This window comes from Coregonus lavaretus (genome assembly GCF_964263955.1).
Source record: "Coregonus lavaretus genome assembly, chromosome: 36".
In the NCBI taxonomy this organism is placed as follows: Eukaryota; Metazoa; Chordata; class Actinopteri; order Salmoniformes; family Salmonidae; genus Coregonus; species Coregonus lavaretus.
In genome coordinates, this window is record NC_140023.1 from 5,105,152 (window position 1) to 5,130,916 (window position 25,765).

At 44.6% G+C, this 25,765-nt stretch overlaps 1 protein-coding gene across 1 annotated transcript in view; it reads right to left on the reverse strand.

Annotated features, from left to right (window-relative positions):
- Nucleotides 1-25,765, reverse strand: part of LOC311110653 (GDNF family receptor alpha-1-like) — an 85,743-nt gene that overhangs the window by 11,284 nt on the left and 48,694 nt on the right. Inside the window, exons 4-6 of the mRNA XM_084153193.1 lie at nt 16,044-16,395; nt 14,563-14,672; nt 12,632-12,766 (exon numbers count right to left, since the gene is read on the reverse strand). Coding sequence (XP_084009319.1) covers nt 12,632-12,766; nt 14,563-14,672; nt 16,044-16,395 — 597 coding nt within the window. The remainder of the gene's footprint in view (nt 1-12,631; nt 12,767-14,562; nt 14,673-16,043; nt 16,396-25,765) is intronic.

Genomic DNA, 25,765 nt, shown 5'->3' on the forward strand with positions numbered 1-25,765 from the left:
ATTTGTGAAATTTGTGAGCGTGTAAATAATAATGTTGGCCATTTAAACAGCATGTGTCCACCCTCTCGACAAGGAGAGATGCGCTGTGAAAATGTTCTACTGATGTGTGTTGTGTCTGTCGCCAATGTAAAAAAAAGTTTTTGACTTCCACACAAAATTACTTCTTTACTTATTTTAGGTTTAAGGAAGTGTGTAGGTCGCATTCTTTATCGTAGAGCTATGAAAGTTATGTATTTAGAACTGCCTGCTCAATAGGAATCCAGCGATCTCTGTGGGTGCGTTCGTAAATTCACTCTGGCTATCTACTCCGATTTCAGAGCACTCTCACCTGAGTGTGCCAGAGCGCAGAATAACTGATTAATTTACGAACGCACAACACAAGTTGAATATGGCCGGTGTCAGTAAACGTCGGCAAAAAAGTGCAATTAAATTGTTGCCAGCAGCACAGTTACAGTCACCAACGCTCTGGGTGACATGAAAACTGCCTAACCAGTTCAGCTAGGGCGAGTAAAACGGTCAGAGTGAAGTGTTCTCTCATTTGTGTCTGGAAGTAGCTTGCAAACTAGCCAACGTTATCCCGAAATTGGGCACTGTAGGAGTCAATATCACTATGAGGTGCCTTTGGTGTCCTCATCAGACTCACTCAGTCATCATGAAAATGTAGCAGAATAATGAAAGTCTGAGGTCTTATTATAAGTGGCCAAACATTTGCACACATATCAGTAGAATGATAAGTATCTAAAAAAGTGTTTCCTTCATTTTATTATTTTTTTTTCATTGGATGTACTTGATTTTGGCATGTCCCACATACTGCTCTGCTAACTACAGTGTGTGTAATAAGTGGTTAAATTATACTAAATGGTTTTACTGTCCACAATAAGTTATTTGATAAAACAAGTAATTTTGATCATGTATATTTTATTTTCATAATCATATTGAACATTTTGCATGTGTCCCTGAAATTGCTCTCCACCCTGTCATTATGGGGTAACTGCCCCTTTAAGAAACCCACTGATGTTTTCAGTGACATCACTATGAGCATTTTGTCTTTCTTCAATGAAGGCTGAAGCAGTGTCTAGTTGCAGAGTAAGTATTTACACTTATGCTTCATAATTTTCATCATATTATGTGTGTAGTTGGATGTTGTCAAGCTTAACATGTCCACTCTGTCATAGTGAAATATCAATTGATAGAAAAACCTATCAGAACTTTGAAATATATTTGTAAAACAGTACACAGTCAGCTTGCTAACTGTAGTATGTTGCTAAGTGAAGGTCCACCATGTGCTCATTAAATGCTAACATTAGCCAAAAATGTCCACCCTGTCATTGTCCACCCTGTCAGCAAGCCTTCCACGGAAGGACATGTGCATAGTTTAGGCCACATACTGAGAATGTTACACATATTACAACAGCTATTACACACATTTTATAACAGTACATGCTATACATAGTAAGAATGGACAATATGGACAATTTTTTGGCGATATCGGTATCAGCAAACCTAGTTTGATAATGCAAGCCTAGTTTACCGGGACTGCCAATTAAAGTGTGTAAGGGAACATTTTGAATCGTCTTTTTCAAGGAATGAGATCAAAAGGAGCTGAGATAGCAAGGAGATATCGGGAACGTCGTGATGCTGACCCAGACAGAAGAAGAAAGTACCTTGAGAAAGAAAGGGTCAAATGGAAAAAAGACAGAGAGTTCCCTGGTATTCATGTTCTATGAAAATAAACAAATTATTTTCACAAGTTAGCAAAATCTTTTGTGTGATTCCTTTATAAACAAATGAGGGCCAAATAGTATTGTTTGAAAGTTTGACCAGATATATTTTTTGTTAGATTTTATTTAGAAAAGAAAGTGCAACTCTCGCAGATTTTATAGAGAAACAAATAGTTTGCCATAATTTCATTATTATCCAAATACTTTTCCCATAAACTAAAATATATTGTTGAGAAAGTGACTAAATAGTTTTCTGAAAATGTATGTTTTATAATCACTATGTAATTACAATGTATTTATTCTGCTTTGAAATTGTCCATGACAGGGTGGACATATTTTGCTGTTTGCATGTAAATTGTCTGCTTGCAGTTAATTTATAAAAAGTGTGGGAGCTTGACCAATATGCATTTCTAACAGCATAACATATACTTAATACAATGAATATGAAGTTCAATGGAAAATCTCAGCTTTTTGGGGGGGAAATGGGGAAGTCTCAAAGGCACCTTATGGTGATATTGACCCGTAGTCTTTATTTAACAATTCACATTCACATTATTGCAATAGTCTGAGTTTTGGTGTTTGCATTGCGTAGTCATACAGAACAAAGATACCATCAATTAGTATTGGCATTGGATATACTATTGAAGGACATAGTTAAAAGCGAGTCTCCTCCGACAAGAGGGTTTTTATAGGAGAGAGGTAACACTAATCTCTGATCTTTTGAACTAGGAGTGAGTGCTTAGACGTGGCATAAAGGAACCTTGCCAATGTGCCCACTGGAGTTCCACTCAGGCTGTCCCCTGATAATGCTGTGGGTTACTCAGTGTGATCTCTCTGTTGGGATATTCTTTCTCACAATGCCACTGCTACCGGCAAATAAACCACCAACCACTCTATATGTACCATCTAGCAGAAGTAACTCTCTACTTCTCTTCTCTCACTTCCTTTTTTGGTCGTGTAACAACCCTGTAATGCCTATTGTCACGGCTGAATAAAGCTGTATGACAAATACTGAACCACCATCACTGTACTGGATTGAAGAGTGGTGCAAGAGAACAACAGTACTTTACTCTGCTGACCTAGAGGGAAATGCAGTAGAGGATCCTTAACAAGGAACAATGTATACTTAGCATGAGATGACACAAATCAGCAGCTACGCTTTGTCTTCTAATGCCTTCCAAAATAGCTTTCCGTGAGTGGACCGAGCCCTCCCGCTAGCCCCCTGGTTAAGGGGCAGGAGCAAGGCCCTGTCACATCTCCAGGACCCATACCAGCACTGACGGGTGTATGGGAGCGTATCTGTCACTGTGTGTTAGTGCTGACCAATGTTGCCTCAAAGCTGCGCGCACTAGCCCCCGAGACTGCTAAGTGTCATGTAAAAATCTTCCCAGCGTGAAATAGTTCCCAATCGTTCTGATCGTTCTGATTGTGTTCTGGTTGTGACGTCATCCTGTAAAATCTCTCCCAGCGTGAAAATGTTCCCAGTTCAAAAATTGCACGCGCATCTCTTTATGTGGATGGCTGAGCTCCTGCGGATGTTTCTCTCACACCCTCCCTCGACTGTTCTGTGGGCACGCGCATTTGCTTCACACATCTGCCAATCAATGGTGGCCAGGAGTATTGACTCTGACAATCAGAAGCTTGTTGCAGCGTGAGGTCGGCATATAAATAACTGGACTCGCGCATCAAAGTGCTGAGGGTTGATGTGAGGAGAGATTATTTTATATATACACTACCAGTCAAAAGTTTGGACCCACCTACTCATTCAAGGGTTTTTCTGTATTTTGACAATTTTTTACATTGTAGAATAATAGTGAAGATATCAAAATTATGAAATAACACATATGGAATCATCTAGTAAACAAAAAAGTGTTAAAACAAATAAAAATATATTTTATATTTGAGATTCTTCAAATAGCCACCCTTTGCCTTGATGACAGCTTTGCACACTCTTGGCATTATCTCAACCAGCTTCACATGGAATGCTTTTCCAACAGTCTTGAAGGAGTTCCCAAATATGCTGAGCACTAGTTGGCTGCTTTTCCTTCACTCTGTGGTCTGACTCATCCCAAACCATCTCAATTGGGTTGAGGTCGGGGGATTGTGGAGGCCAGGTCATCTGATGCAGCACTCCATCACTCTCCTTCTTGGTCACTGTCATGTTGAAAAACAAATGATAGTCCCACTAAGCCCAAACCAGATGGGAACACATATCGCTGTAGAATGCTGTGGTAGCCATGCTGGTTAAGTGTGCCTTGAATTCTAAATAAATCACAGACAGTGTCACCAGCAAAGCACCCCCACACCATAACACCTCCTCCTCTATGCTTTATGGTGGGAAATACACGTGCGGAGATCATCCGTTCACCCACACCGCGTCTCACAAAGACACAGCGGTTGGAACCAAAAATCTCCAATTTGGACTCATCAGACCAAAGGGCAAATTTCCACCAGTCTAATGTCCATTGCTCATGTTTCTTGGCACAAGCAGGTCTCTTCTTCTTATTGGTGTCCTTTAGTAGTGGTTTCTTTGCAGCAATTCGACGACGAAGGCCTGATTCACACAGTTTCCTCTGAACAGTTGATGTTGAGATGTGTCTGTTACTTGAACTCTATGAAGCATTTATTTGAGCTGCAATTTCTGAGGCTGGTAACTCTAATGAACTTATCCTCTGCAGCAGAGATAACTCTGGGTCTTTTATTCCTGTCGCAGTCCTCATTAGAGCCAGTTTCATCATAGCGCTTGATGGTTTTTGCGAATGCACTTGAAGAAACTTTTAAAGTTCTTGAAATGATGAACTTTCGTTTCTCTTTGCTTATTTGAACTGTTCTTGCCATAATATGGACTTGCCATTTTACCAAATAGGGCTATCTTATGTATACCCCCCCTACCTTGTCACAACACAACTGATTGGCTCAAACGCATTAAGAAGGAAATACATTCCACTAATTAACTTTTGAGAAGGCAACTTTTGACTTAGAATATGTGGACAACTACAAATACCTAGGTGTCTGGTTAGACCGTAAACTCTCCTTCCAGACTCACATTAAGCATCTCCAATCCAAAGTTAAATCTAGAATCTGCTTCCTATTTCGCAACAAAGCCTCCTTCACTCATGCTGCCAAACATGCCCTCGTAACACTGACTATCCTACCGATCCTTGATTTCGGCGATGTCATTTACAAAATAGCCTCCAACACTCTACTCAGCAAATAGGATGTAGTCTATCACAGTGCCATCCGTTTTGTCACCAAAGCCCCATATACTACCCACCATTGTGACCTGTACGTTCTCGTTGGCTGGCCCTCACTACATATTTGTCGCCAATCCCACTGGCTCCAGGTCATCTATACATCTCTGCTAGGCAAATCCCCGCCTTATCTTAGCTCATTGGTCACCATAGCAACACCCACCTGTAGTATGCGCTCAAGCAGGTATATCTCACTGGTCATCCCCAAAGCCAACACCTCCTTTGGGCGCCATTCCTTCCAGTTCTCTGCTGCTAATGACTGGAACGAACTGCAAAAATCTCTGAAGCTGGAGACTCTTATCTCCCTCACTAACTTTAAGCGTCAGTTGTCAGAGCAGCTTACCGATCACTGCACCTGTACACAGCCCATCTGTCATTAGCCCACCCAACTACCTCATCCCCATATTGTTATTTATTTTGCTAATTTGCACCCCAGTATCTCTATTTGCATATCATCTTCTGCACATCTATCACTCCAGTGTTAATACTAAATTGTAATTATTTTGCACTATGGTCTATTTATTGCCTTACCTCCATAACTTACTACATTTGCACACACTGTATATAGATTTTATAGTTGTGTTATTGACTGTATGTTTTTGTTTATCCCATGTGTAACTCTGTGTTGTTGTTGTTTTTATCGCACTGCTTTGCTTTATCTTGGTCAGGTCGCAGTTGTAAATGAGAACTTGTTCTCAACTGGCCTACCCGGTTAAATAAAAGGTTAAATAAAACAAATAAAAAAATACAATTGAAATGCATTCCAGGTGACTACCTCATGAAGCTGGTTGAGAGAATGCCAAGCGTGTGCAAAGCTGTCATCAAGGCAAAGGGTTGCTATTTGAAGAATTTCTAATATAAAATATATTTTGATTTGTTCAACACTTTTTTGGTTACTACATGATTCCATATGTGTTATTTCATAGTTTTGATGTCTTCACTATTATTCTACAATGTAGAAAATAGTCAAAATAAAGAAAAACCCTTGGATGAGTAGGTGTGTCCAAACTGGTACTCTCTATATATATATATATATACATCAAAACTATGAAATAACACATATGGAATCATGTAGTAACCAAAAAAGTGTTGAACAAATCAAAACATATTTTATATTTTTGATTCTTCAAAGTAGCCACCCTTTGCCTTGATGACAGCTTTGCACACTCTTGGCATTCTTCAATTGTATTTTGTTGTATTTTGAGACAGGCTTGAATAAGCTAAGTAGCCAATAGGCAGAGGGTAGCATAATTTGTCTGATTCGCTGTAATAATGGTATGAGAATAATAATGCATTTTATTTGTAAAGTGGTTTCTTGCATCAAACAACACTACAGCATTTTCAGACTCCTCCTTGTCTGGATAAAGTGGATAAACAGGTTAATATCAAGCCCTGTATGTTTTTTTTTCAAATGCCTCATTGGCCTACATTGAAAACCATACATTGGCTGCTACTGTAGGCTGAATAATAGAACAGCTATTTCCATGTTAAAATGTTATGGGATGCATTTTCTCCATTGTTTTGATGGTAGGCCACTCTGGTAGGCCTACATTATGATCAAATAGCCACAGTATCCTGCATGGCCATTGTTAAAACTGTAACTTAAAGTGGGTACAGCCTCAGTGTTCACAGTAAACGCACGCTGAAAGTTGCATAGAATTTTCACAACGTTCAAGTTTGCGCTCAGCAGACCTTAAATTTGCTCAGTCCCGGAAAAAATTTGAGGGAACATTGGTGCTGAGAGGGGACAGTAGAGGAAGATAGAGAAACAGAGGGAGAGGGAGAGAGGGAGAGAGAGAGAGAGAGAGAGAGAAACAGAGAGAGACAGAGACAGAGAGAGACAGAGAGAGAGGAAGAGCGGGAGAGAGAGAGAGAGAGAAAGAGAGAGATAGAGAGACAGAGAGAGAGAGAGAGAGAGAGAGAGAGAAAGAGAGAGAGGGAGAGAGGGAGAGAGGGAGGGAGGGAGGAAGAGAGAGGGAGAGAGGGAGGGAGGGAGGAAGAGAGAGAGAGAGAGAGAGACAGAGAGAGACAGAGAGAGAGAGAGAGAGAGAGAGAGAGAGGGAGAGAGAGAGAGAGAGAGAGAGAGAGGGAGGGAGGAAGAGAGAGAGAGACGGAGAGGGTTTAGCCATGCCTTGGTATCTCTGAGGGGATCAGAGGCTGTGCTCTCCGCTAGTGCCATCAAACCCCTGAAACTCTTCCCGCCTGGTGTTCAACCTTTCCAAGTTCTCCAACGTCACCCCGCTCCTCCACACTCTCCACTGGCTCCCAATTGAAGCTCACATCCATTTCATGACCCTGGTGCTTGCCTACGGAGCAGCAAGGGGAGCTGCACCTCCCTACTTTCAGTCTATGCTCAACACTTGCACTCAGGGCCGGATTACCGAACAGGCACGCAGGGGTTGGTGATGCCCCCCCAGATAGCATATGAACACGTTGGTTGGGGGCATCCTGGAGGTCGGGCCCACCCAGATAGCATATGAACACGTCATAAGCCATGGCAAAATGTGTAAGATAGCATGGGATTAGCTACAAAACTGCAAATTATTCTGTCTGCCCCTTGGCAAAAATTGTGGAAATGCAGGAAATGAGCTTTAAATCAGCAAATGTTTCTCTCAGCATCATGGCAAATGTGTACAATTGCAGGAAGTTAGCTGTTTTCTTACTAGCACTGACTTTGCTGATAGCTGCTTTATTGACTGTGATATGTGGTTGTCTTACCTAGCTACCTTAAAATGAATGCACTAACTGTAAGTCCCTCTGTATAAGATCGTCTGCTAAATGACTAAAATGTAAATGTAAAATGGGATAGAGGGAGAGATGGACACAGTTTAACCCGAACAAGCTTCACAGGCTCTTCCTGAATGTCTTGAGGAGTCCAGAGACATGTAGTGACTGAGCAAAGCACCCCTATTAACCACAGTACTAGGTCTGGGAATCATGTCAGATTTTCTTGGCAGGAGAAAAAATATTTGGGGAAGGTGCTCTTCAGACAGACAGCTCTTCCAAAAGTTTGGATGCAGGACTTTAAATTAATCCCCTCGGAAACATGACATAGGCGGACTGTGTTTACTGGCAGACACAATGCGGACGAAGATACATTGCCTTGCAAAAGTATTCACCCCCCTTGGTGTTTTTCCTATTTTGTTGCATTACAACCTGTAATTTAAATTGATTTTTATGTAGCTTTCATGTAATGGACATACACAAAATAGTCCAAATTGGTGAAGTGAAAAGAAAAAAAACTTGTTTAAAAAAATGCTAAAAAATAAATAACGGAAAAGTGGTGCGTGCATACAGTGGGGAAAAAAAGTATTTAGTCAGCCACCAATTGTGCAAGTTCTCCCACTTAAAAAGATGAGAGAGGCCTGTAATTTTCATCATAGGTACACGTCAACTATGACAGACAAATTGAGATTTTTTTTCTCCAGAAAATCACATTGTAGGATTTTTTATGAATTTATTTGCAAATTATGGTGGAAAATAAGTATTTGGTCACCTACAAACAAGCAAGATTTCTGGCTCTCACAGACCTGTAACTTCTTCTTTAAGAGGCTCCTCTGTCCTCCACTCGTTACCTGTATTAATGGCACCTGTTTGAACTTGTTATCAGTATAAAAGACACCTGTCCACAACCTCAAACAGTCACACTCCAAACTCCACTATGGCCAAGACCAAAGAGCTGTCAAAGGACACCAGAAACAAAATTATAGACCTGCACCAGACTGGGAAGACTGAATCTGCAATAGGTAAGCAGCTTGGTTTGAAGAAATCAACTGTGGGAGCAATTATTAGGAAATGGAAGACATACAAGACCACTGATAATCTCCCTCGATCTGGGGCTCCATGCAAGATCGCACCCTGTGGGGTCAAAATGATCACAAGAACGGTGAGCAAAAATCCCAGAACCACACGGGGTGACCTAGTGAATGACCTGCAGAGAGCTGGGACCAAAGTAACAAAGCCTATCATCAGTAACACACTACGCTGCCAGGGACTCAAATCCTGCAGTGCCAGACGTGTCCCCCTGCTTAAGCCAGTACATGTCCAGGCCCGTCTGAAGTTTGCTAGAGTGCATTTGGATGATCCAGAAGAGGATTGGGAGAATGTCATATGGTCAGATGAAACCAAAATAGAACTTTTTGGTAAAAACACAACTCGTCGTGTTTGGAGGACAAAGAATGCTGAGTTGCATCCAAAGAACACCATACCTACTGTGAAGCATGGGGGTGGAAACATCATGCTTTGGGGCTGTTTTTCTGCAAAGGGACCAGGACGACTGATCCGTGTAAAGGAAAGAATGAATGGGACCATGCATCGTGAGATTTTGAGTGAAAACCTCCTTCCATCAGCAAGGGCATTGAAGATGAAACGTGGCTGGGTCTTTCAGCATGACAATGATCCCAAACACACCGCCCGGGCAACGAAGGAGTGGCTTCGTAAGAAGCATTTCAAGTTCCTGGAGTGGCCTAGCCAGTCTCCAGATCTCAACCCTATAGAAAATCTTTCTGTGGAGTTGAAAGTCTGTGTTGCCCAGCGACAGCTCCAAAACATCACTGCTCTAGAGGAGATCTGCATGGAGGAATGGTCCAAAATACCAGCAACAGTGTGTGAAAACCTTGTGAAGACTTACAGAAAACGTTTGACCTGTGTCATTGCCAACAAAGGGTATATAACAAAGTATTGAGAAACTTTTGTTATTGACCAAATACTTATTTTCCACCATAATTTGCAAATAAATTCATAAAAAATCCTACAATGTGATTTTCTGGAAACATTTTTCTCATTTTGTCTGTCATAGTTGACGTGTACCTATGATGAAAATTACAGGCCTCTCTCATCTTTTTAAGTGGGAGAACTTGCACAATTGGTGGCTGACTAAATACTTTTTTCCCCCACTGTATGTATTCACCCCCTTTGCTATGAAGCCCCTAAATAAGATCTGGTGCAACCAATTACTTTCAGAAGTCACATAATTAGTTAAATAAAGTCCACCTGTGTGCAATCTAAGTGTCACATGATCTGTCACATGATCTCAGTATATATACACCTGTTCTGAAAGGCCCCAGAGTCTGCAACACCACTAAGCAAGGGGCACCACCAAGCAAGCGGCACCATGAAGACCAAGGAGCTCTCCAAACAGGTCAGGGACAAAGTTGTGGAGAAGTACAGATCAGGGTTGGGTTATAAAAAAATATCAGAAACTTTGAACATCCCACGGAGCACCATTAAATCCATTATTTTAAAAAATTTAAAGAATATGGCACCACAACAAACCTGCTAAGAGAGGGCCGCCCACCAAAACTCACAGACCAGGAAAGGAGGGCATTAATCAGAAAGGCAACTAAGAGACCAAAGATAACCCTTAAGGAGCTGCAAAGCTCCACACAGGGAGATTGGAGTATCTGTCCATAGGACCACTTTAAGCCGTACACTCCACAGAGCTGGGCTTTATGGAAGAGTGGCAAGAAAAAAGCCATTGCTTAAAGAAAAAAATAAGCAAACACGTTTGGTGTTCGCCAAAAGCCATGTGGGAGACTCCCCAAATATACGGAAGAAGGTACTCTGGTCAGATGAGACTAAAATTGAGCTTTTTGGCCATCAAGTAAACACTATGTCTGGCGCAAACCCAACACCTCTCATCACCCCGAGAACACCATCCCCACAGTGAAGCATGGTGGTGGCAGCATCATGCTGTGGGGATGTTTTTCATCGGCAGGGACTGGGAAACTGGTCAGAATTGAAGGAATGATGGATGGCGCCAAAAACAGGGAAATTATTGAGGGAAACCTGTTTCAGTCTTCCAGAGATTTGAGACTGGGACGGAGGTTCACCTTCCAGCAGGACAATGACCCTAAACATACTGCGAAAGCAACACTCGAGTTGTTTAAGGGGAAACATTTAAATGTCTTGGAATGGCCTGGTCAAAGCCCAGACCTCAATCCAATTGAGAATCTGTGGTATGACTTAAAGATTGCTGTACACCAGCGGAACCCATCCAACTTGAAGGAGCTTGGAGCAGTTTTGCCTTGAAGAATGGGCAAAAATCCCAGTGGCTAGATGTGCCAAGCTTATAGAGACATACCCCAAGAGACTTGCAGCTGTAATTGCTGCAAAAGGTGGCTCTACAAAGTATTGACTTTGGGGGGGTGAATAGTTGTTTTGAATAGTTGTTTTGCTTCACAAAAAAAAAGTATTTTGCATCTTCAAAGTGGTAGGCATGTTGTGTAAATCAAATGATTTAATTCCAGGTTGTAAGGCAACAAAATAGGAAAAATGGCAAGGGGGGTGAATACTTTTGCAAAGTGGTAGGCATGTTGTGTAAATCAAATGATTTAATTCCAGGTTGTAAGGTAACAAAATAGGAAAAATGGCAAGGGGGGTGAATACTTTCGCAAGCCACTGTTAATTTTAGCCACAGCCAGTCAGTGGTTGTCAGCCTGTAACACAAACGTCATGGCGAATGCAAACTACTCACTTGCAAAATGTTTACGGCAGGACATGAATGGATATGACGCTGGACGGATGTCCACACTCCCTTTCCTCTCTGCCAAACTGATGTTGGTCTAATTGCAGATGTGTATGGTACATTGGTACATTGTGGGAGGCAACCTGTCTATCTAGAGAGACTATCTCAATGGCTTTCTTTCTCAAAGCTAAAACCCAAATCCTTCTCATTTTTACATGTTTTTTTTCTCAATAGCAGTGGGTCAAATAGACTTCAATGACACTAAAGAAATTGCTCTATTGTGATAGTGCTGTGTCGTGCACATTGTCACATTGGGAACAAAAGGTTGTGTATAACACTATCTCTATAATACAATGAAAACAAACTTCCTCATAGGGTCAGTGATAGCGTGACTATAGTGGATCCTACTGGCTTTGACAAAGAAAAGGGCTGAGAGACAATGCCATACCCAGCAGAGGAAGTTGAGCTGTGATTGCACAAAGACAGGCACCACAGCCATGGATCTGCTATCTCCAGAGGCCTGACACCTTGTGATAGTGAAGGAGCTGTATTTATTAAAGGAGGAATTGCTGTAGCGGAGGAGTGGATGGAAAGAGAGAGAGAGAGAGCGGGGAAGGGAGGGGTGGGTTGGTTAATTAAAGCTGTCTGATATGTGAGAGGAGGGCCACCGAGTTAGAAGGCAATGCCCAGGGCCCAGTTTTAAAAAAGTGATCTATCTGGATTTTGCCTATCGGATAGGATTAAATGCATAGAAAAAGAATGAATAGAGCAGACGAATAATTGACTTGAATGGGGATTACCATTCTATTCATTATATTTCTATGCATTTAATCATATCCGATAGGCGAAATCCAGATAAATCACTTTTTGAAAAACTGGGCCCTGGCTATCGCTGATCCGGGAGAGCTATGCGGATATTGGAACTACTCACTCACACAAGAACATATATTATTCACGTGTGCATGCATTCACACACACAGCCTTATCACTGTGTCTTCCTTACTCCTCTGTCTCTGCTTTACTGCTCACAGGGGAGATGGAGCATCACTTGGGACGGAGGATGAAGGAAGGGACAATGAGAGAGGGATGAATAATTGGCAAGAGACCCACAAAGAAAGAGTGGAGGAGACAGGAAAATGGTATGAGAATGAAGATGAGAGGAGAGGACAGGAGATCGGCGGTCAGTCACTCACGGAGGCAGCTGTTGTCTGTGAAGAACTCTGTGAACTTGTCACACTCCTCCTTGCCATTGCCACTGCTGCTACAGTCACAGTAGGGGACAACACTGATCTTAGGAGAGCGCAGGTAGTTGGGCGTCATCACGGTACCTGTTGGGAGGGAGGAGGAAATACAATAAATTACCCAATGCAGCCGTTTTTATATCAATATCAAATCATTTCTGGGTAACAATTAAGTCCCTTACTGTGATAGATGTCCATTAAAATGGACAAAAATTGCTTTTTAGCAAAACAAAAATTCTCAAGCAAGAATTTTGCTAGGACTGTCTGGGAGTAGTCTGAGTTGGGAGGGGAAAACTGAAAACTAGCTGTTATTGGCAGTGAGGTTTGTAACTCTCTTTGTAAAGCCGAAACAAACCTGCTGATTAGAAGATCCTATGGAGATTGTATTTCAACCAGCAACTATCAGGAAATAACACTGATCAAATTGTTTCACACATTTACAGCTGTTGTACAATATTATACCAAACACAGGAAAAACTGAATTTTGACAGCACTGGGCCTTTAAAGAAACAGAGTTTTTCTACCATTTTGTTTGCTATCCTCTGTGGCAGAGCCATGGCCTATTGGCATTTTTGGCTGGTCATGAGGTATGGTGAAAGAGGTTCTGCCTCCCACTGCACCAAACTATCAGGTAATGGTGAATCCCTATCATACTGCAACTATTAGCAAAAACTTTCTTCCAGCTCTATTTTCATCCAATTATCTCATCAACATGTAACACTTAAAACATCATGAAGTATTTCCAAAAGTGACAATATGAAGTATTTCCAAAGGCAGTGGGAAGAATTAGATTTCTCCCACTTTGTAGTAAACTAAATAGCTACAGTCAGTGATTTCTTACTCCGTTAATGCATTGTTCCCCTACTGGCGTCCGTCCAAACAAGCCCTTTTTGTTTTGCGGCAAAATTAATTGGCGTTTTGTTGGTTGCTGTGTGGACTATCTCCTACAGCTGTGCTAGTCAGGAAAATGTGATGGATTGAGCCAGGATGGGTCTCTCAGCACACAGAAGAGAGAAGGGGTAGATAAAGGATGACACATCTTCTCTTTATCTCTTTCACACCAAAGGAGGCTGCTGAGGGGAAAACGGCTCATAATAATGGCCGGAATGGCGCAAATGGAATGGCATCAAACACCTGGATGTGTTTGTTACCATTCCACTAATTCCGCTCCAGTATTACCACGAGTCCGTTCGCCCCAATTAAGGTGCCAACAACCTCCTGTCTTTCACACACTCATTCTTTCGCTCTACTGCGTTGTCTGCAACTGAGTCTTGGTTTCCTTAGTTTCCTCTGGAACAATTAGTTAATTTCATGAAATGATGTGGAGGGGCAGGATGAAGTGGTGTGATGTTGGGTTGTGCTGTGCTACACTCTTAGAAAAAAAAAACACTTTGAAGAACACATTTTGGTTCCAGGTAGAACCCCTTTGGTTCCAGGTAGAACCCCTTTGGTTCCAGGTAGAACCCCTTTGGTTCCATGTAGAACTCCTTTGGTTCCAGGTAGAACCCTTTTGAGTTCCAGGTAGAACCCTTTTGAGTTCCATGTAGGACCCTTTTGAGTTCCATGTAGGACCCTTTCCACAGAGGGTTCTACATGGAACCCAAAAGGGTTCTACATGGAACCAAAAAGGGTTATCCCTAGAACCAAAAAGGGTTATCCTATGGGGACAGTGGAAGAACCCTTTTGGAAACCTTTTTTCTAAGAGTGTAGAGAGAGGATAGGAGGGGGGTGAAGGGACTCTCTGTGACAGATGACTATAACAACAGGAAGGAGAGCCATTCAGGGGACAGTATGAGGATTCAGTGAGAAAATGAAAGACCATAGTGAGACCTATCAATGTGTGTGAGGAAAGGTTGACTAATGGAGACAGGGGAGAGACTCACCGATGAGGCCAGAGTAGGACAGCAGGCAGTCAGCGTAGTTCTCCTTAAGACAGCCAGAGAGGGAGCGTGGCTCAGACTGACAGTTGGCAAAGAAATCAGCCAGACGGGACCTGAAAGACAACAGTGAAACCTCTGAACTATCTTATCTCCCCTATAAGACTAACTGTGACTGTCAAATAGACAAAGCACTGGTACTGATTGGTACGGTTTATAAACACAAGCACACACACAGTACTCATCAATCTGTTCCTGGGCTAGAGGGAGGAGAGGGAGAGCTGTTGATTCCACCCTGTGATACCACTCTCATAGGGTGACGGAGCAGCCAGCAGGTACGCCTGGTCTTATAATCCTTCCCCACAAACAGAGAGGAGCTCTGGATACCACTCTCATGATAGAGCTGGAAAACCTACTACCACCTAATGTTGAGAAGGGAAAGAGAGTGGGAACAAGAACATTTAGCTAAATGAAGAGATATAAAATGGAAGAAAGAGGGAGACAGAAGGAGGGAGATAGAAATAGAGAGAGAGAGGAGAGAGAGAGAGAGAGAGAGAGAGAGAGAGAGAGAGAGAGAGAGAGAGAGAGAGAGAGAGAGAGAGAGAGAGAGAGAGAGAGAGAGAGAGAGACAGAGTGAGAGTGGGGAAGAGCGAGAGCAAGAGAGAGAGAGAGAGTGAGAGAGAGAGAGAGAGCGAGAGCCTGATAGAGAAAGAATGCACAGCCCTGAGGCTGGAATCCAAATGGACCCAATTTATTTGCACTAATGCCTCCATTTGATCCCAGACAGAGAGCTGTAGCTCTAGAGGTGATGGCAGACGTCACTCATTGAGTCCAGTCCGTACCGCTGCATTTCAATATGGCCTCTATTACTTTCAATGAAACAGATGTCACTTAACCCAAACACATCCACTCCGCCTCCCAGTAATTCTAGCCAGAATACTGCTACATGACAGATAAATGAAACACTTAACGCAGAAAAGATGAGAAAAGCAGAGTGTTTCACTGCTGAACTTGAATACTCTCAGTTATTGTAGGTAGCTTTAGTGTTTGCTTATATGCATTAGTGAATGGTGATGGTTTATTTCTGATGCGATCTCCCAAGATAGTCTCCAGTTATCTTAATAGGTTTGTTTATGGTGTTTTTCACAGCTTTTATGAGGGCCAGGTATGTTTCTCAACACCTCTGAAGGCATGATAGCACCCTCCATGCTGTTTATTTAGACAGCCCTCCACGTTGGTGTCGGGCTAGGACGTGGAATCTGTCTCTAGCACCTCTTCACATTACAGAGGATGCTATTGGGAAGGGTTTGAGAAAATAAACTGTTGTTGACTGGAATGTAGTTTTATCCATACACTGACAATGGTTGGTATGTGTTTTAAATGTGGTGTGAGTCTGACACGTGAGACTGTGTGATTGTTAGATATGTTATATGTTTGATGCCTGTGTACAATCTTGTGTACTGTGACAACTGTTTATCCTGGTGTACCTGCAGATGTAGTTGGTCTTGCAGGAGGTCTGCAGGGAGAGACAGTTGGGCTTCTCCTTGTCCTCATAGGAGCAGACTGGTACAATGGTTTGGCGCCGGCGCTCAGAGCAGGCTGACTGGTCGCCGGCTGGACAGGAACAGAACAGCATGCCGTAGCTGTGCTTGGGCGGCACCTTGTCGAAGAACTGTCGCAGGGCCTTGTGGCACTTACGCTTGTTGCAGACCTCTGCAGTGGAGACACGGCTGGTGCAGGGGCTGATGTAGGCCGAGCGGTACTTCTTACACGTGTCGTTCAGGTTGCAGGCCTTGGCTGCGTTCAGACAGTTGTTCCCCCTCATCACCGCGGGCTCGCCTGTCACAAAAAGGACAACAGGGTTAGTTCATTTTCCATCATCTCTGGATTGGTAATCTCTTTTGATAATACTGTCTATAATATGACTATAATATGAACAGGAGTGCTAGGGAGAGTTAAGCATCACGTGACTAAACTTACACTGGAGTGGATGGAAAAAAGAAGCAATGTACAGTAAATAATTTAGGAACCTTGACAACTGCATAATGATCTCTTCCTGGCCACTGCTGATTGAAAGCAAGGAGCCCATTTACTGCTAACCCTGTTTCTAGCCCTAAATCAAACAGTGCCCCTCCTCTCCGCAGCCCTTAAAGCAAAACAAATATGCAGCTCTCCCGAACTTCAGAGTCATCAAAGCATCCGGCACCACGGCCTGCTCATCTGTCAGGTCTCGCTAATTGCCAGCTTTCTTACAGATGCCCCATTAATTACCATTTCGAGATACTTTTTTTGAAAATGGAGCAACAACAGCATTTTTCTTTAATGAGCGCCAATTAAAAATAGGAGCGGTTGGTTGGTGGAAGTCGGCTTGGGATGAGCAGTGCGTGTCGCACTCCGAAAGAAAATAGTCTTAATAAGATTTAACACGTCTCTTGATTAGGACAGTGGATGGTCCAGTGGTTTGTCCATGGTAACAGAGGTGGTGTTATCCTAAATTAAGAGACAGGCTTTACACTCTGCTCCTAGGGGTTGTCACACCTCTGCTCCTAGGGGTTGTCACAACTCTGCTCCTAGGGAGTGTCACACTCATGTCATCGAGGACCACAGTGTCTGCTAGTTTTCAGGCTTGTATGTGCTTGCCACCAGCAGAAACACCCATAAACCAAGAGGGAATAAGATTCTCGGACACTTTGATTTCATTTGATAACCTTAGCTCCAGGAAAGCTAGAGAACTGGTAGACACTAAAGCCTGTGAAGACTAGAGTAGAATATCCCTGCCACACACCCGCTCCTCAGTCAAGACACTAACAGACTGTTTCTGGCGCTGTAGACAGGAAGTGTCTTCTCTAAAGGTCGTAGATGTGCAGTCAGGGTTCCCGCTGGTCCCTGCGGCCAATTGCAGATGACTGGCCGGGCCGGTCTGCCAGCCGGGGCTCACGGTGACCTTTCACTGAGATCTGAAAGTTCTCCTTCACTCTGTCTGTCTGTGCTGCTCTGCTCTACTCTGCTCAATGACCAGACACATGAACTCTGTCTGGAGTACTCTACAGCTGCCTCTCCTGTCATCTGCTGGCCCTGAAGTCTGTCTGTCTGTCAGTCAGTCAAAGTCTGTCAGTCAATCTGTCTGTCTGTCACTGGCCAACACAGCTCAACCCAGTCACCACCCAAATGAGGACAGCCCTGACCAGACCTTCACCCCCTCCTGTGTCCCCAAAAGGGCATTTCCCCTCAGGGTCCAATGGTAAAAGCCAGAGCTCTGGGACAAGAGGTCTGTATCTGTGTCAACAGGTTCAATGTTTGTCTATGTGAGCATGTGAGTATGTATACTGTATTAGTATGTATTGACATGTGCATCTGTGCGTGCGTGTGTCTGTGTGTGTGTGTCGCATTTGTGGAATGGTGTGTATGTGCGTATGTGGGTGTCATGTGCCATGCAGCTGTCCAGTCACCCAGCCGTCTGTCTCCTCCCTCCCACAGAGGTAGACGGTGTCAGAACCCTCTCTTCATCCTGCCCCCAGTGTCAGAGAACACATCTGCTGAACCCCGACTGTCCTGCTGGCAGATGGCACTGTCTCTCAAGCAAACACGCACACTCAATACACACACCCTAAAAATCCTCACACCCTAAAAATCCTCTATCCAGCTAAAAGTATGTGCCTCATGCAGCCTTTCCTGCACATACTCTCCTTCCCTCCCTCTTGTTGTCTCTCCCTTCCACTCCGTTCCCCCTTCACAGGCCCACACACGGCTGGGGACATCTGGTATCTTCATAGGGAGCTGGAGCACCCCAGCAGCTCGTTTCCAATACAGCCTCAAATTGATTATCATGTCGCCTGTTACCTCCAACCCCCTCCCTAATTACAATTACCATGGGACTTTAGATCAAGTAATGACCTCTCCCTCCTCCTCCAATACACAGGACAAGAAAACAAGGCAGAATATTTAGGGGATGATCCCTCCGGAGAGATTGTTATGGATAATGGACGTGCCAAAAAATCTTTGTCATCTTTAATTGTCTTTTTATGACCGTTAGCCACAGGAATAACAGAGTAAATGTGATGACTCACTCTACACATCAACATGAGCGTATTCAGCCAAGATTGGTGTAACTCTCTGACGCCAACCAGTTAAACAGTGTGAAATGTCCTATCATTAAAATCTCTCATTTATTTATCTCACCTTATATCCACATCTGCATTGAAGAGGGAGGACTGACTAAATGGTAAGCAGTAGGTGGGGTTAATCACAAATCCACAAGGAGCCTTAATCTACACTCTTAGAAAAAAAGGTGCTATCTAGAACCTAAAAGGGTTATTCGGCTGTCCCCATAGGAGAACCCTTTTAATAACACTTTTTGGTTCCAGGTAGAACCCTTTTGGGTTCCATGTAGAACCCTTTCCACAGAGGGTTCTACATGGAACCCAAAAAGGTTATTGACAAAGAAAATGAGAGCCTCACACTCTATGAGCTCAGATGCAATAATATAATAACCTAATAACCAACGTTTCGACAGACAAGCTGTCTTCATCAGGGTATAATGCCAAACACTACGGGTCACTAGTTTATATAGTGTCAAAGGACACACACAGGTGTTTGTAATCATGGCCGGGTGTGGCCTGATATCATTGGTTAATTCACAGATAAACAGAGCATACAAAAAACATGAATGGATAGCATACGATCATAGATACAATTTGGCTACATAGGCCTACAAACATTTACAATAAATAGCAAAATCACAATAAAAACAGTTTGCCCTACAGCCAATTCTGTCTAATCAAAAGAATTTGCAAAAAACTATCAGATTAAAGACAGAAATATGGCTGAGACGCAAAGAAAATTAAAGGAGAGGGAGTACAAAAATGGTCAGATTAATACTGCCATTGAGAAAATTCAAAACAAATCGAGACATGATCTCTTTCAACGACAGTCTCGCAAAAAAAAGCATTCTTGCATTCTAACTACACGCTATTCAAAGTGCTCTGAACAAATTAAGGGAATAATTCACAAACATTGACACATTCTAAGATCCGATGACAGTATTGGTAATGTGTTTTCGGACCCTCCCTTGGTCGTATTCTCGTGGGGCAGAAATCTCAGCGATCAATTGGTAAACTCTGATTTACGACCCCAAAATATCCCTGCACAACGTCTATTTGCGCCTCTACCTGTAAGGGTTGGTGTGAGGTGTGACCCAGGTGCGGTGCAGGATATACAGTAGCCAGTAGGCAGAGATGGTGAAACAAGGATCTTTACTGGTTGTCCCAAAGCCAGAATACAAAATAACGGACTTATCACGATAAAAGAAAGGCGGAGCAAATAAGTCTCCAAAAACCGTCTGACAGCAAAAATACGAAATACTACCTACGACTGATACAAATAACGAAACAGGGAGAATACTTCTCAAGTACCTGTACATAGGTCTCTGATCAGACACTGAGTAGTCCTTCTGGACATAGAGAAACTAACTGAGAAAACTGAGCAAGGGAACACAGGGAAGTGAGGGCATAAATACACAGGTGAACAGGTAGACACAGGTGATTAGTCCAGATTGTGAATGAGGAGGTGCCTAAGGTTGTCGGAGGATGACATCTAGTGGGTCGCTACGGAACTGCGACCCCCTCCTGTAATAGTGCCCCCCGACGTTGTTATCAGCCCTGGGTCCAGAATGTCCCTCCTGGGCACCCAGGACCGCTCCTCCGGCCCATAACCCTCCCAGTCCACCAGAAATTGGAGACCCCTCTCCACCAGCCGGCAGTCCAGGATCCGGTCCACAGTAAAAGCCGGCTGCCCTCCGACGAGGCGCAGCGGGGGAACAGGAAGAGGAGGGGGAGCCAGGGGACAGGTGGCGACGGGCTTGAGGAGGGACACATGGAATGTAGGATGCACCCACATGGTGGGGGGAAGTTGCAGGCGGTAGGCCACTGGGTTGACTTGCCGGACCACTCTGAATGGCCCGACGAACTGGGGGACAGCTTCCTGGACTCCACGCGGAGGGGAAGATCCCACGTGGAGAGCCACACCTTCTGTCCTGGGCAAAAAAACGGGGCCGGGCTACGCCTGCGGAAGGGGAATGAAGTGGGCAGCCTTCGAGAACCGGTCCACAATGACCAGGATGACTGTGTATCCATCAGAGAGGGGTAGGACGGAAATTAAATCCTGCGAGATGTGGGACCAGGGTCACTTGGGGATAGGCAGGGGTCAGAGCAGCCCTGCCGCGGGCTTACGTGAGCTCTTCGTGCGTGCGCACCCCGGGCAAGCAGCCACGAAGGACCGCGTATCCCCCTCAGCAGATGGCCACCAGAACCTCCTACGCAGGAACTCCAACATCCTGGCGCCCTCCAGATGGCTGGTGAGGTCGGACACGTGCGCCCACTGAAGCAGTCGCGAGCGCACCACCTTGGGTACGTACATCCTCTCCGATGGACCTCCGCCCGGATCGGGCTCCCACCGTAGCGCTGCTCTGACCAGCCTATCGATTCCCCACGAAACTGGAGCAGCAATCAGGGCGTTGGGGACAATGGGGTCGTCCCTCTCCACCAGGATGGTATGAGATGGTGAATCGGAACCTGGTGAAGAACAACGACCACCTGGAGTGGCGCGAGTGGAGCCTCTTGGCCCCCTGAATGTAGGCTAAGTTCTTATGGTCCGTCCATACGTCGAATGCAGCCCCCTCTAGCCAATGCCTCCACTCCCCCAGGGCGAGCTTGACCGCTAGCAACTCGTAATTCCGTCGTAATTCCACTCCGCCGGGGACAGCCGACGGGAGAAAAACGAGCAGGGGTGAGTCTTACCGTCTATGAGGAACCGCTGACACAGGATTGCTCCCACCGCAACGTCTGAAGCATCCACCTCCCCAATGAACGGCAGGGATGGATCAGGATGCCCTAGGACCAGGGCCGATGTAAAGCGCAGTTTAAGTGCATCAAATGCGTTCCCCGCTTCCTGGGTCCAGGCGAAGGAGCGCACGCTTGTCTGGGTGAAGGCTGTCAGGGGAGCGGCTAGGGAGCTAAAATTGCCAATAAATCGGCTATAAAAATTAGCCAACCCTAAAAACTGCTGTAGTTGCTTGAGGGATGAGGGCTGGGGCCAATCCAGTACCGCGCTGAACTTGGCTGGGTCCATCCGTAGGTCCCCTTGGGTGACAATGAACCCCACGAAGGAGACTGTCTCTGTGTGGAACATGCACTTCTCCGCCTTGATGTAGCTGGTGACGGAGAAGGCATTGGAGGACCTGCTGAACGTGCTGCTGGTGTTCACTCATGTCCTTTGAAAATATTAGGATGTCATCCAAATACACGAAGACGCTGTAGTCGAGGAGGTCCCGGAGCACATCATTGATTGAACACCTTGCGTAGCTCCCGGGTGAGTCGGAGCACGCAGAGTTTGGCTCTCCCACTCCGCGGTAGCCCAGGAAAGGACCCGACCCATCAACAGAGTGATTATGTAAGCCACCCGGCCCTGCTCAGTCGGGAAGGAGGAGGGTTGTAGGCTGAATACCAGGGAACACTGGGTGAGGAATTCCCTGCAGCCTTCTGGACGTCCGTCATACCTCTCCGGAGGTGGTAGGCGGGGTTCCTACGATGTTGCAGGCGAGACTGGAGACGCCAATGCCGCGGCTTCCGCTCCGCTGGCTGCCGGGGCTGGTCGGGTGTCCACCCAGCTCTGCACGGCAATCGTCAGCTGGCAGAGATTCTCGATGCTCTGCTGCAGGTTGCGGTCCCTGTGTTGCCAATGCGCTCCGATACTGTGCGGCCTCCGCTGGGTCCATATTGGCTCAGTGTTCTGTAAGGGTTGGTGTGAGGTGTGACCGAGGTGCGGTGCAGGATATACAGTAGGCAGTAGGCAGAGATGGTGAAACAAGGATCTTTACTGGTGGTCCCGAAGCCAGAATACAAAATAACGGACTTCACGATAAATGAAAGGCAGAGCAAATAATTCTCCAAAAACCGTCTGACAGCAAAAATACGAAATACTACCTACGACTGAAACAAATAATGAAACAGGGAGAACATTTCTATCTGGTGCACCATTCTATCTGCATTTCTATGCTCTGTTTATCTGTGAATTAACCAATGATATCAGGCCACACCCGGCCATGATTACAGACACCTGTGTGTGTCCTTTGACACTATATAAACTAGTGACCCGTAGTGTTTGGCATTATACCCTGATGAAGACAGCTTGTCTGTCGAAACGTTGGTTATTAGGTTATTACATTATTGCATCTGAGCTCCTAGAGTGTGAGGCTCTCCTTTTCTTTATCAAGTGTTCTACTCCGTTAGCCAGCACCTCGCCTAAATAGGTGTGCGTTTCTTTCACCTCCAACCCCAAAGGGTTCTACCTGGAACCAAAAAGGGTTATTTTATGGGGACAGCCGAAGAACCCTTTTGGATCCCGTTTTTCTACGTGTAGCTTGCCAGGTTTGGCAGACTGTGAGTCCCATCCCTCTAACGCCTTTATGTATCCTGGCTGGGACATTAGCAATCAGTGGAGGTTATGGAGGGACTTGATTAAACCAAGGCTTCAACCTACATACAGTATACTGTAATTACACCTTCCATATGGATAGTATACCTTTTCACCTGTACAGCCTTGACCTCCCTGCATATAACCTACATCTCAGTGGGCGTGCCAGCCCTGATGCGGGTGACTGGCAATATAACCTGAGGGTAAATAATCAGCTGATTGATAGATAATGATGCGCCTGAACAGAAGGAGCCATTAAAAAACAAATTCCCACACAAATCCTGTATGCGTCCCCATCTGCTAGCTTTGGGGAGCAGTTTGCTGTACAGACACAGGGGCTCAAGGTGAATTAATATCACGTTGGGGGAGCGCTACAGTCACAGATAGCGCTGAATCACCCGAGCTTAGAGGGCATGCAGAAAGTTATCAAATACACAGTTTTGTAGATGTTATCGTATGTGCAGCAAAATGCTTGTGTTTCTAGCTCCAACAGTGCAGTAATAATACCTAGCAATACAAAACAATACATACATAATCCAAAAAGTAAAAATAAATTAATTAAGAAATATCAGAATAAGCAATGTCTGAGTCAGTCCCGAATATATACAGTATACACACTGAGTTTACAAACATTAAGAACACCTTCCTAATATTGAGTTGCACCCTGCTCTGTTGCCCTCAGAACAGCCTCAATTCATCGGGGCATGGACTCTTTGGGTGTTGGACCATTCTTGATACACATGGGAAACTGTTGAGTGTGAAAAACCCAGCAGCATTGCAGTTCTTGACATACTCAAATGGTGCGCCTGCCATACCCCCGTTCAAAGACACTTACATTTTTTGTCTTGCCCATTCACCCTCTGAATGGCACACATACACAATCCATGTCTCAATTGTCTCAAAATCCTTCTTTAACCTGTCTCATCTACAGTGATTGAAGTGAATTTAACAAGTGACATCAATAAGGGATCATGGCTTTCACCTGGATTTACCTGGTCAGTCTATGTCATGGAAAGTTTTGTATAATGTTTTGTATACTCAGTGTATATAGACAGTATGGACAGTATATGAATAGAAAAGGTGTGTACAGCAGTAGTTATATAGGATTGTCCTTGACTAGAATACAGTATATACATATAAAGTGGGTAAAATAGTATAATAATAACATGCCATTTAGCAGACGCTTTTATCCAAAGTGACTTACAGTCATGTGCGCATACATTTTTACGTATGGGTGGTCTCGGGGATCGAACCCACTACCCTGGCATTACAAGCGCCATGCTCTACCAATTGAGCTACAGTTAAAGTGTTAAAGTGACCAGTGTTCAATGACTATGTACGTAGGGCAGTAGTCTCTAAGCTAAAGGGTACACGCTGATGAGATGGTATTATTGGATGCAAGAAGTAAACAGGGTTTTTCAGGTGCTTGATCGAGTATCAACTGAGTGGTTCTAGTCCATTGTGGGCAGGCAGTGAATGACGAAGGAGGACAATGGGGAATGTTGTTGAGCTAGTGAAGCATATGATGGGATGTTTTGAGTGTCCATAGCAAGGAGTCAACTGAGATTGTAGGGGTTAGTGTCTGGGTAATTCATTAGTCATTCTGATGAATATTGACATTGCCGCAGTATGAGTCCATGAACCTAATGTCATGGGGCTGAGTCAGTGATGAAAGGTCTGAATGGAGTTTCCTGGAGGTCTGATGAATTATAAGGGGTTTTGCTGTATGAAAGAGAGTATGATGTCTGTGGCATCGCTGTGATGGATTTTAATGGGTTGTACACTGCTGTGATAATTTGCAGTGAGTCATGTGCATACTGGTAGTCACTCAAATAAGTGTGAAGATGTGTGATGAACTTCTAAATGGGTGTGAGGAGACGTCAGCGATGATGATTTGTGATCGGCTTCATCAATGTTGCGGTTCATGGCGCAGTATTCAATGCAGTGGTAATTATAAAGCGTCTACTCAGTCTCCTCTTGATTATCATTGCTTTGAGTTACTCTATTCACCACTTTAATGGTCTCCAAATGAAAGTGCCTGACAAGCAGAAATGAATGAGAGGAGGAGTGGGACGGTAGAGAGGAAGCCCCCAGATTTACTCATCTATTTCTTTCCTTTTATTAAGCTCCCTGTTTCTCCTGAATGTGTCCCAGTGCAATAAACCCACATGGCAGGGCAGCAAATATGATAACTCTCTCTCTCTCTCTCGCTCTCTCTCTCTCGCTCTATCTCTCTCTCTCTCTCCCTCTCCCCCTCTCCCTCTCCCCCTCTCCCTCTCTCTCTCTCTCTCTCTCTCTCTCTCTCTCTCTCTCCCCCCCCTCTCTCTCTCTTTCCCTATTTCTCTCTCTCTTTCCCTATTTCTCTCTCTCTCTCTCCCTCCCTCTCTCTCTCTCTCCCCGCCCTCTCTCTCCCCCCCTCTCTCTCTCGCTCTCACACTCTCACTCACTCTCTCGCCACCCTCTTTCCCCTCTCTCTTGCTCCTTCCCTCTTCCTCTCCACTATCCTTCTTTCAAGTTGGATCTTTCCCCTCCCTCTTACCTTCTGTCCTCCCTGATCCCCAGTGGGAGTGGGGTCCTCATTGCGAGGACAGACGCTGTTCCTCTCGGATATTGCATTACCATTCATTTCTACTGTGGCTTGTTTCATGACCAATCAGGCGGTGTGGAGATCAGGCAGTAAAGAGAACCTCCTCTGGGAGTGGGCCACAAGGAAACAGCAGGCTAAGAGGGGCCTTTAATA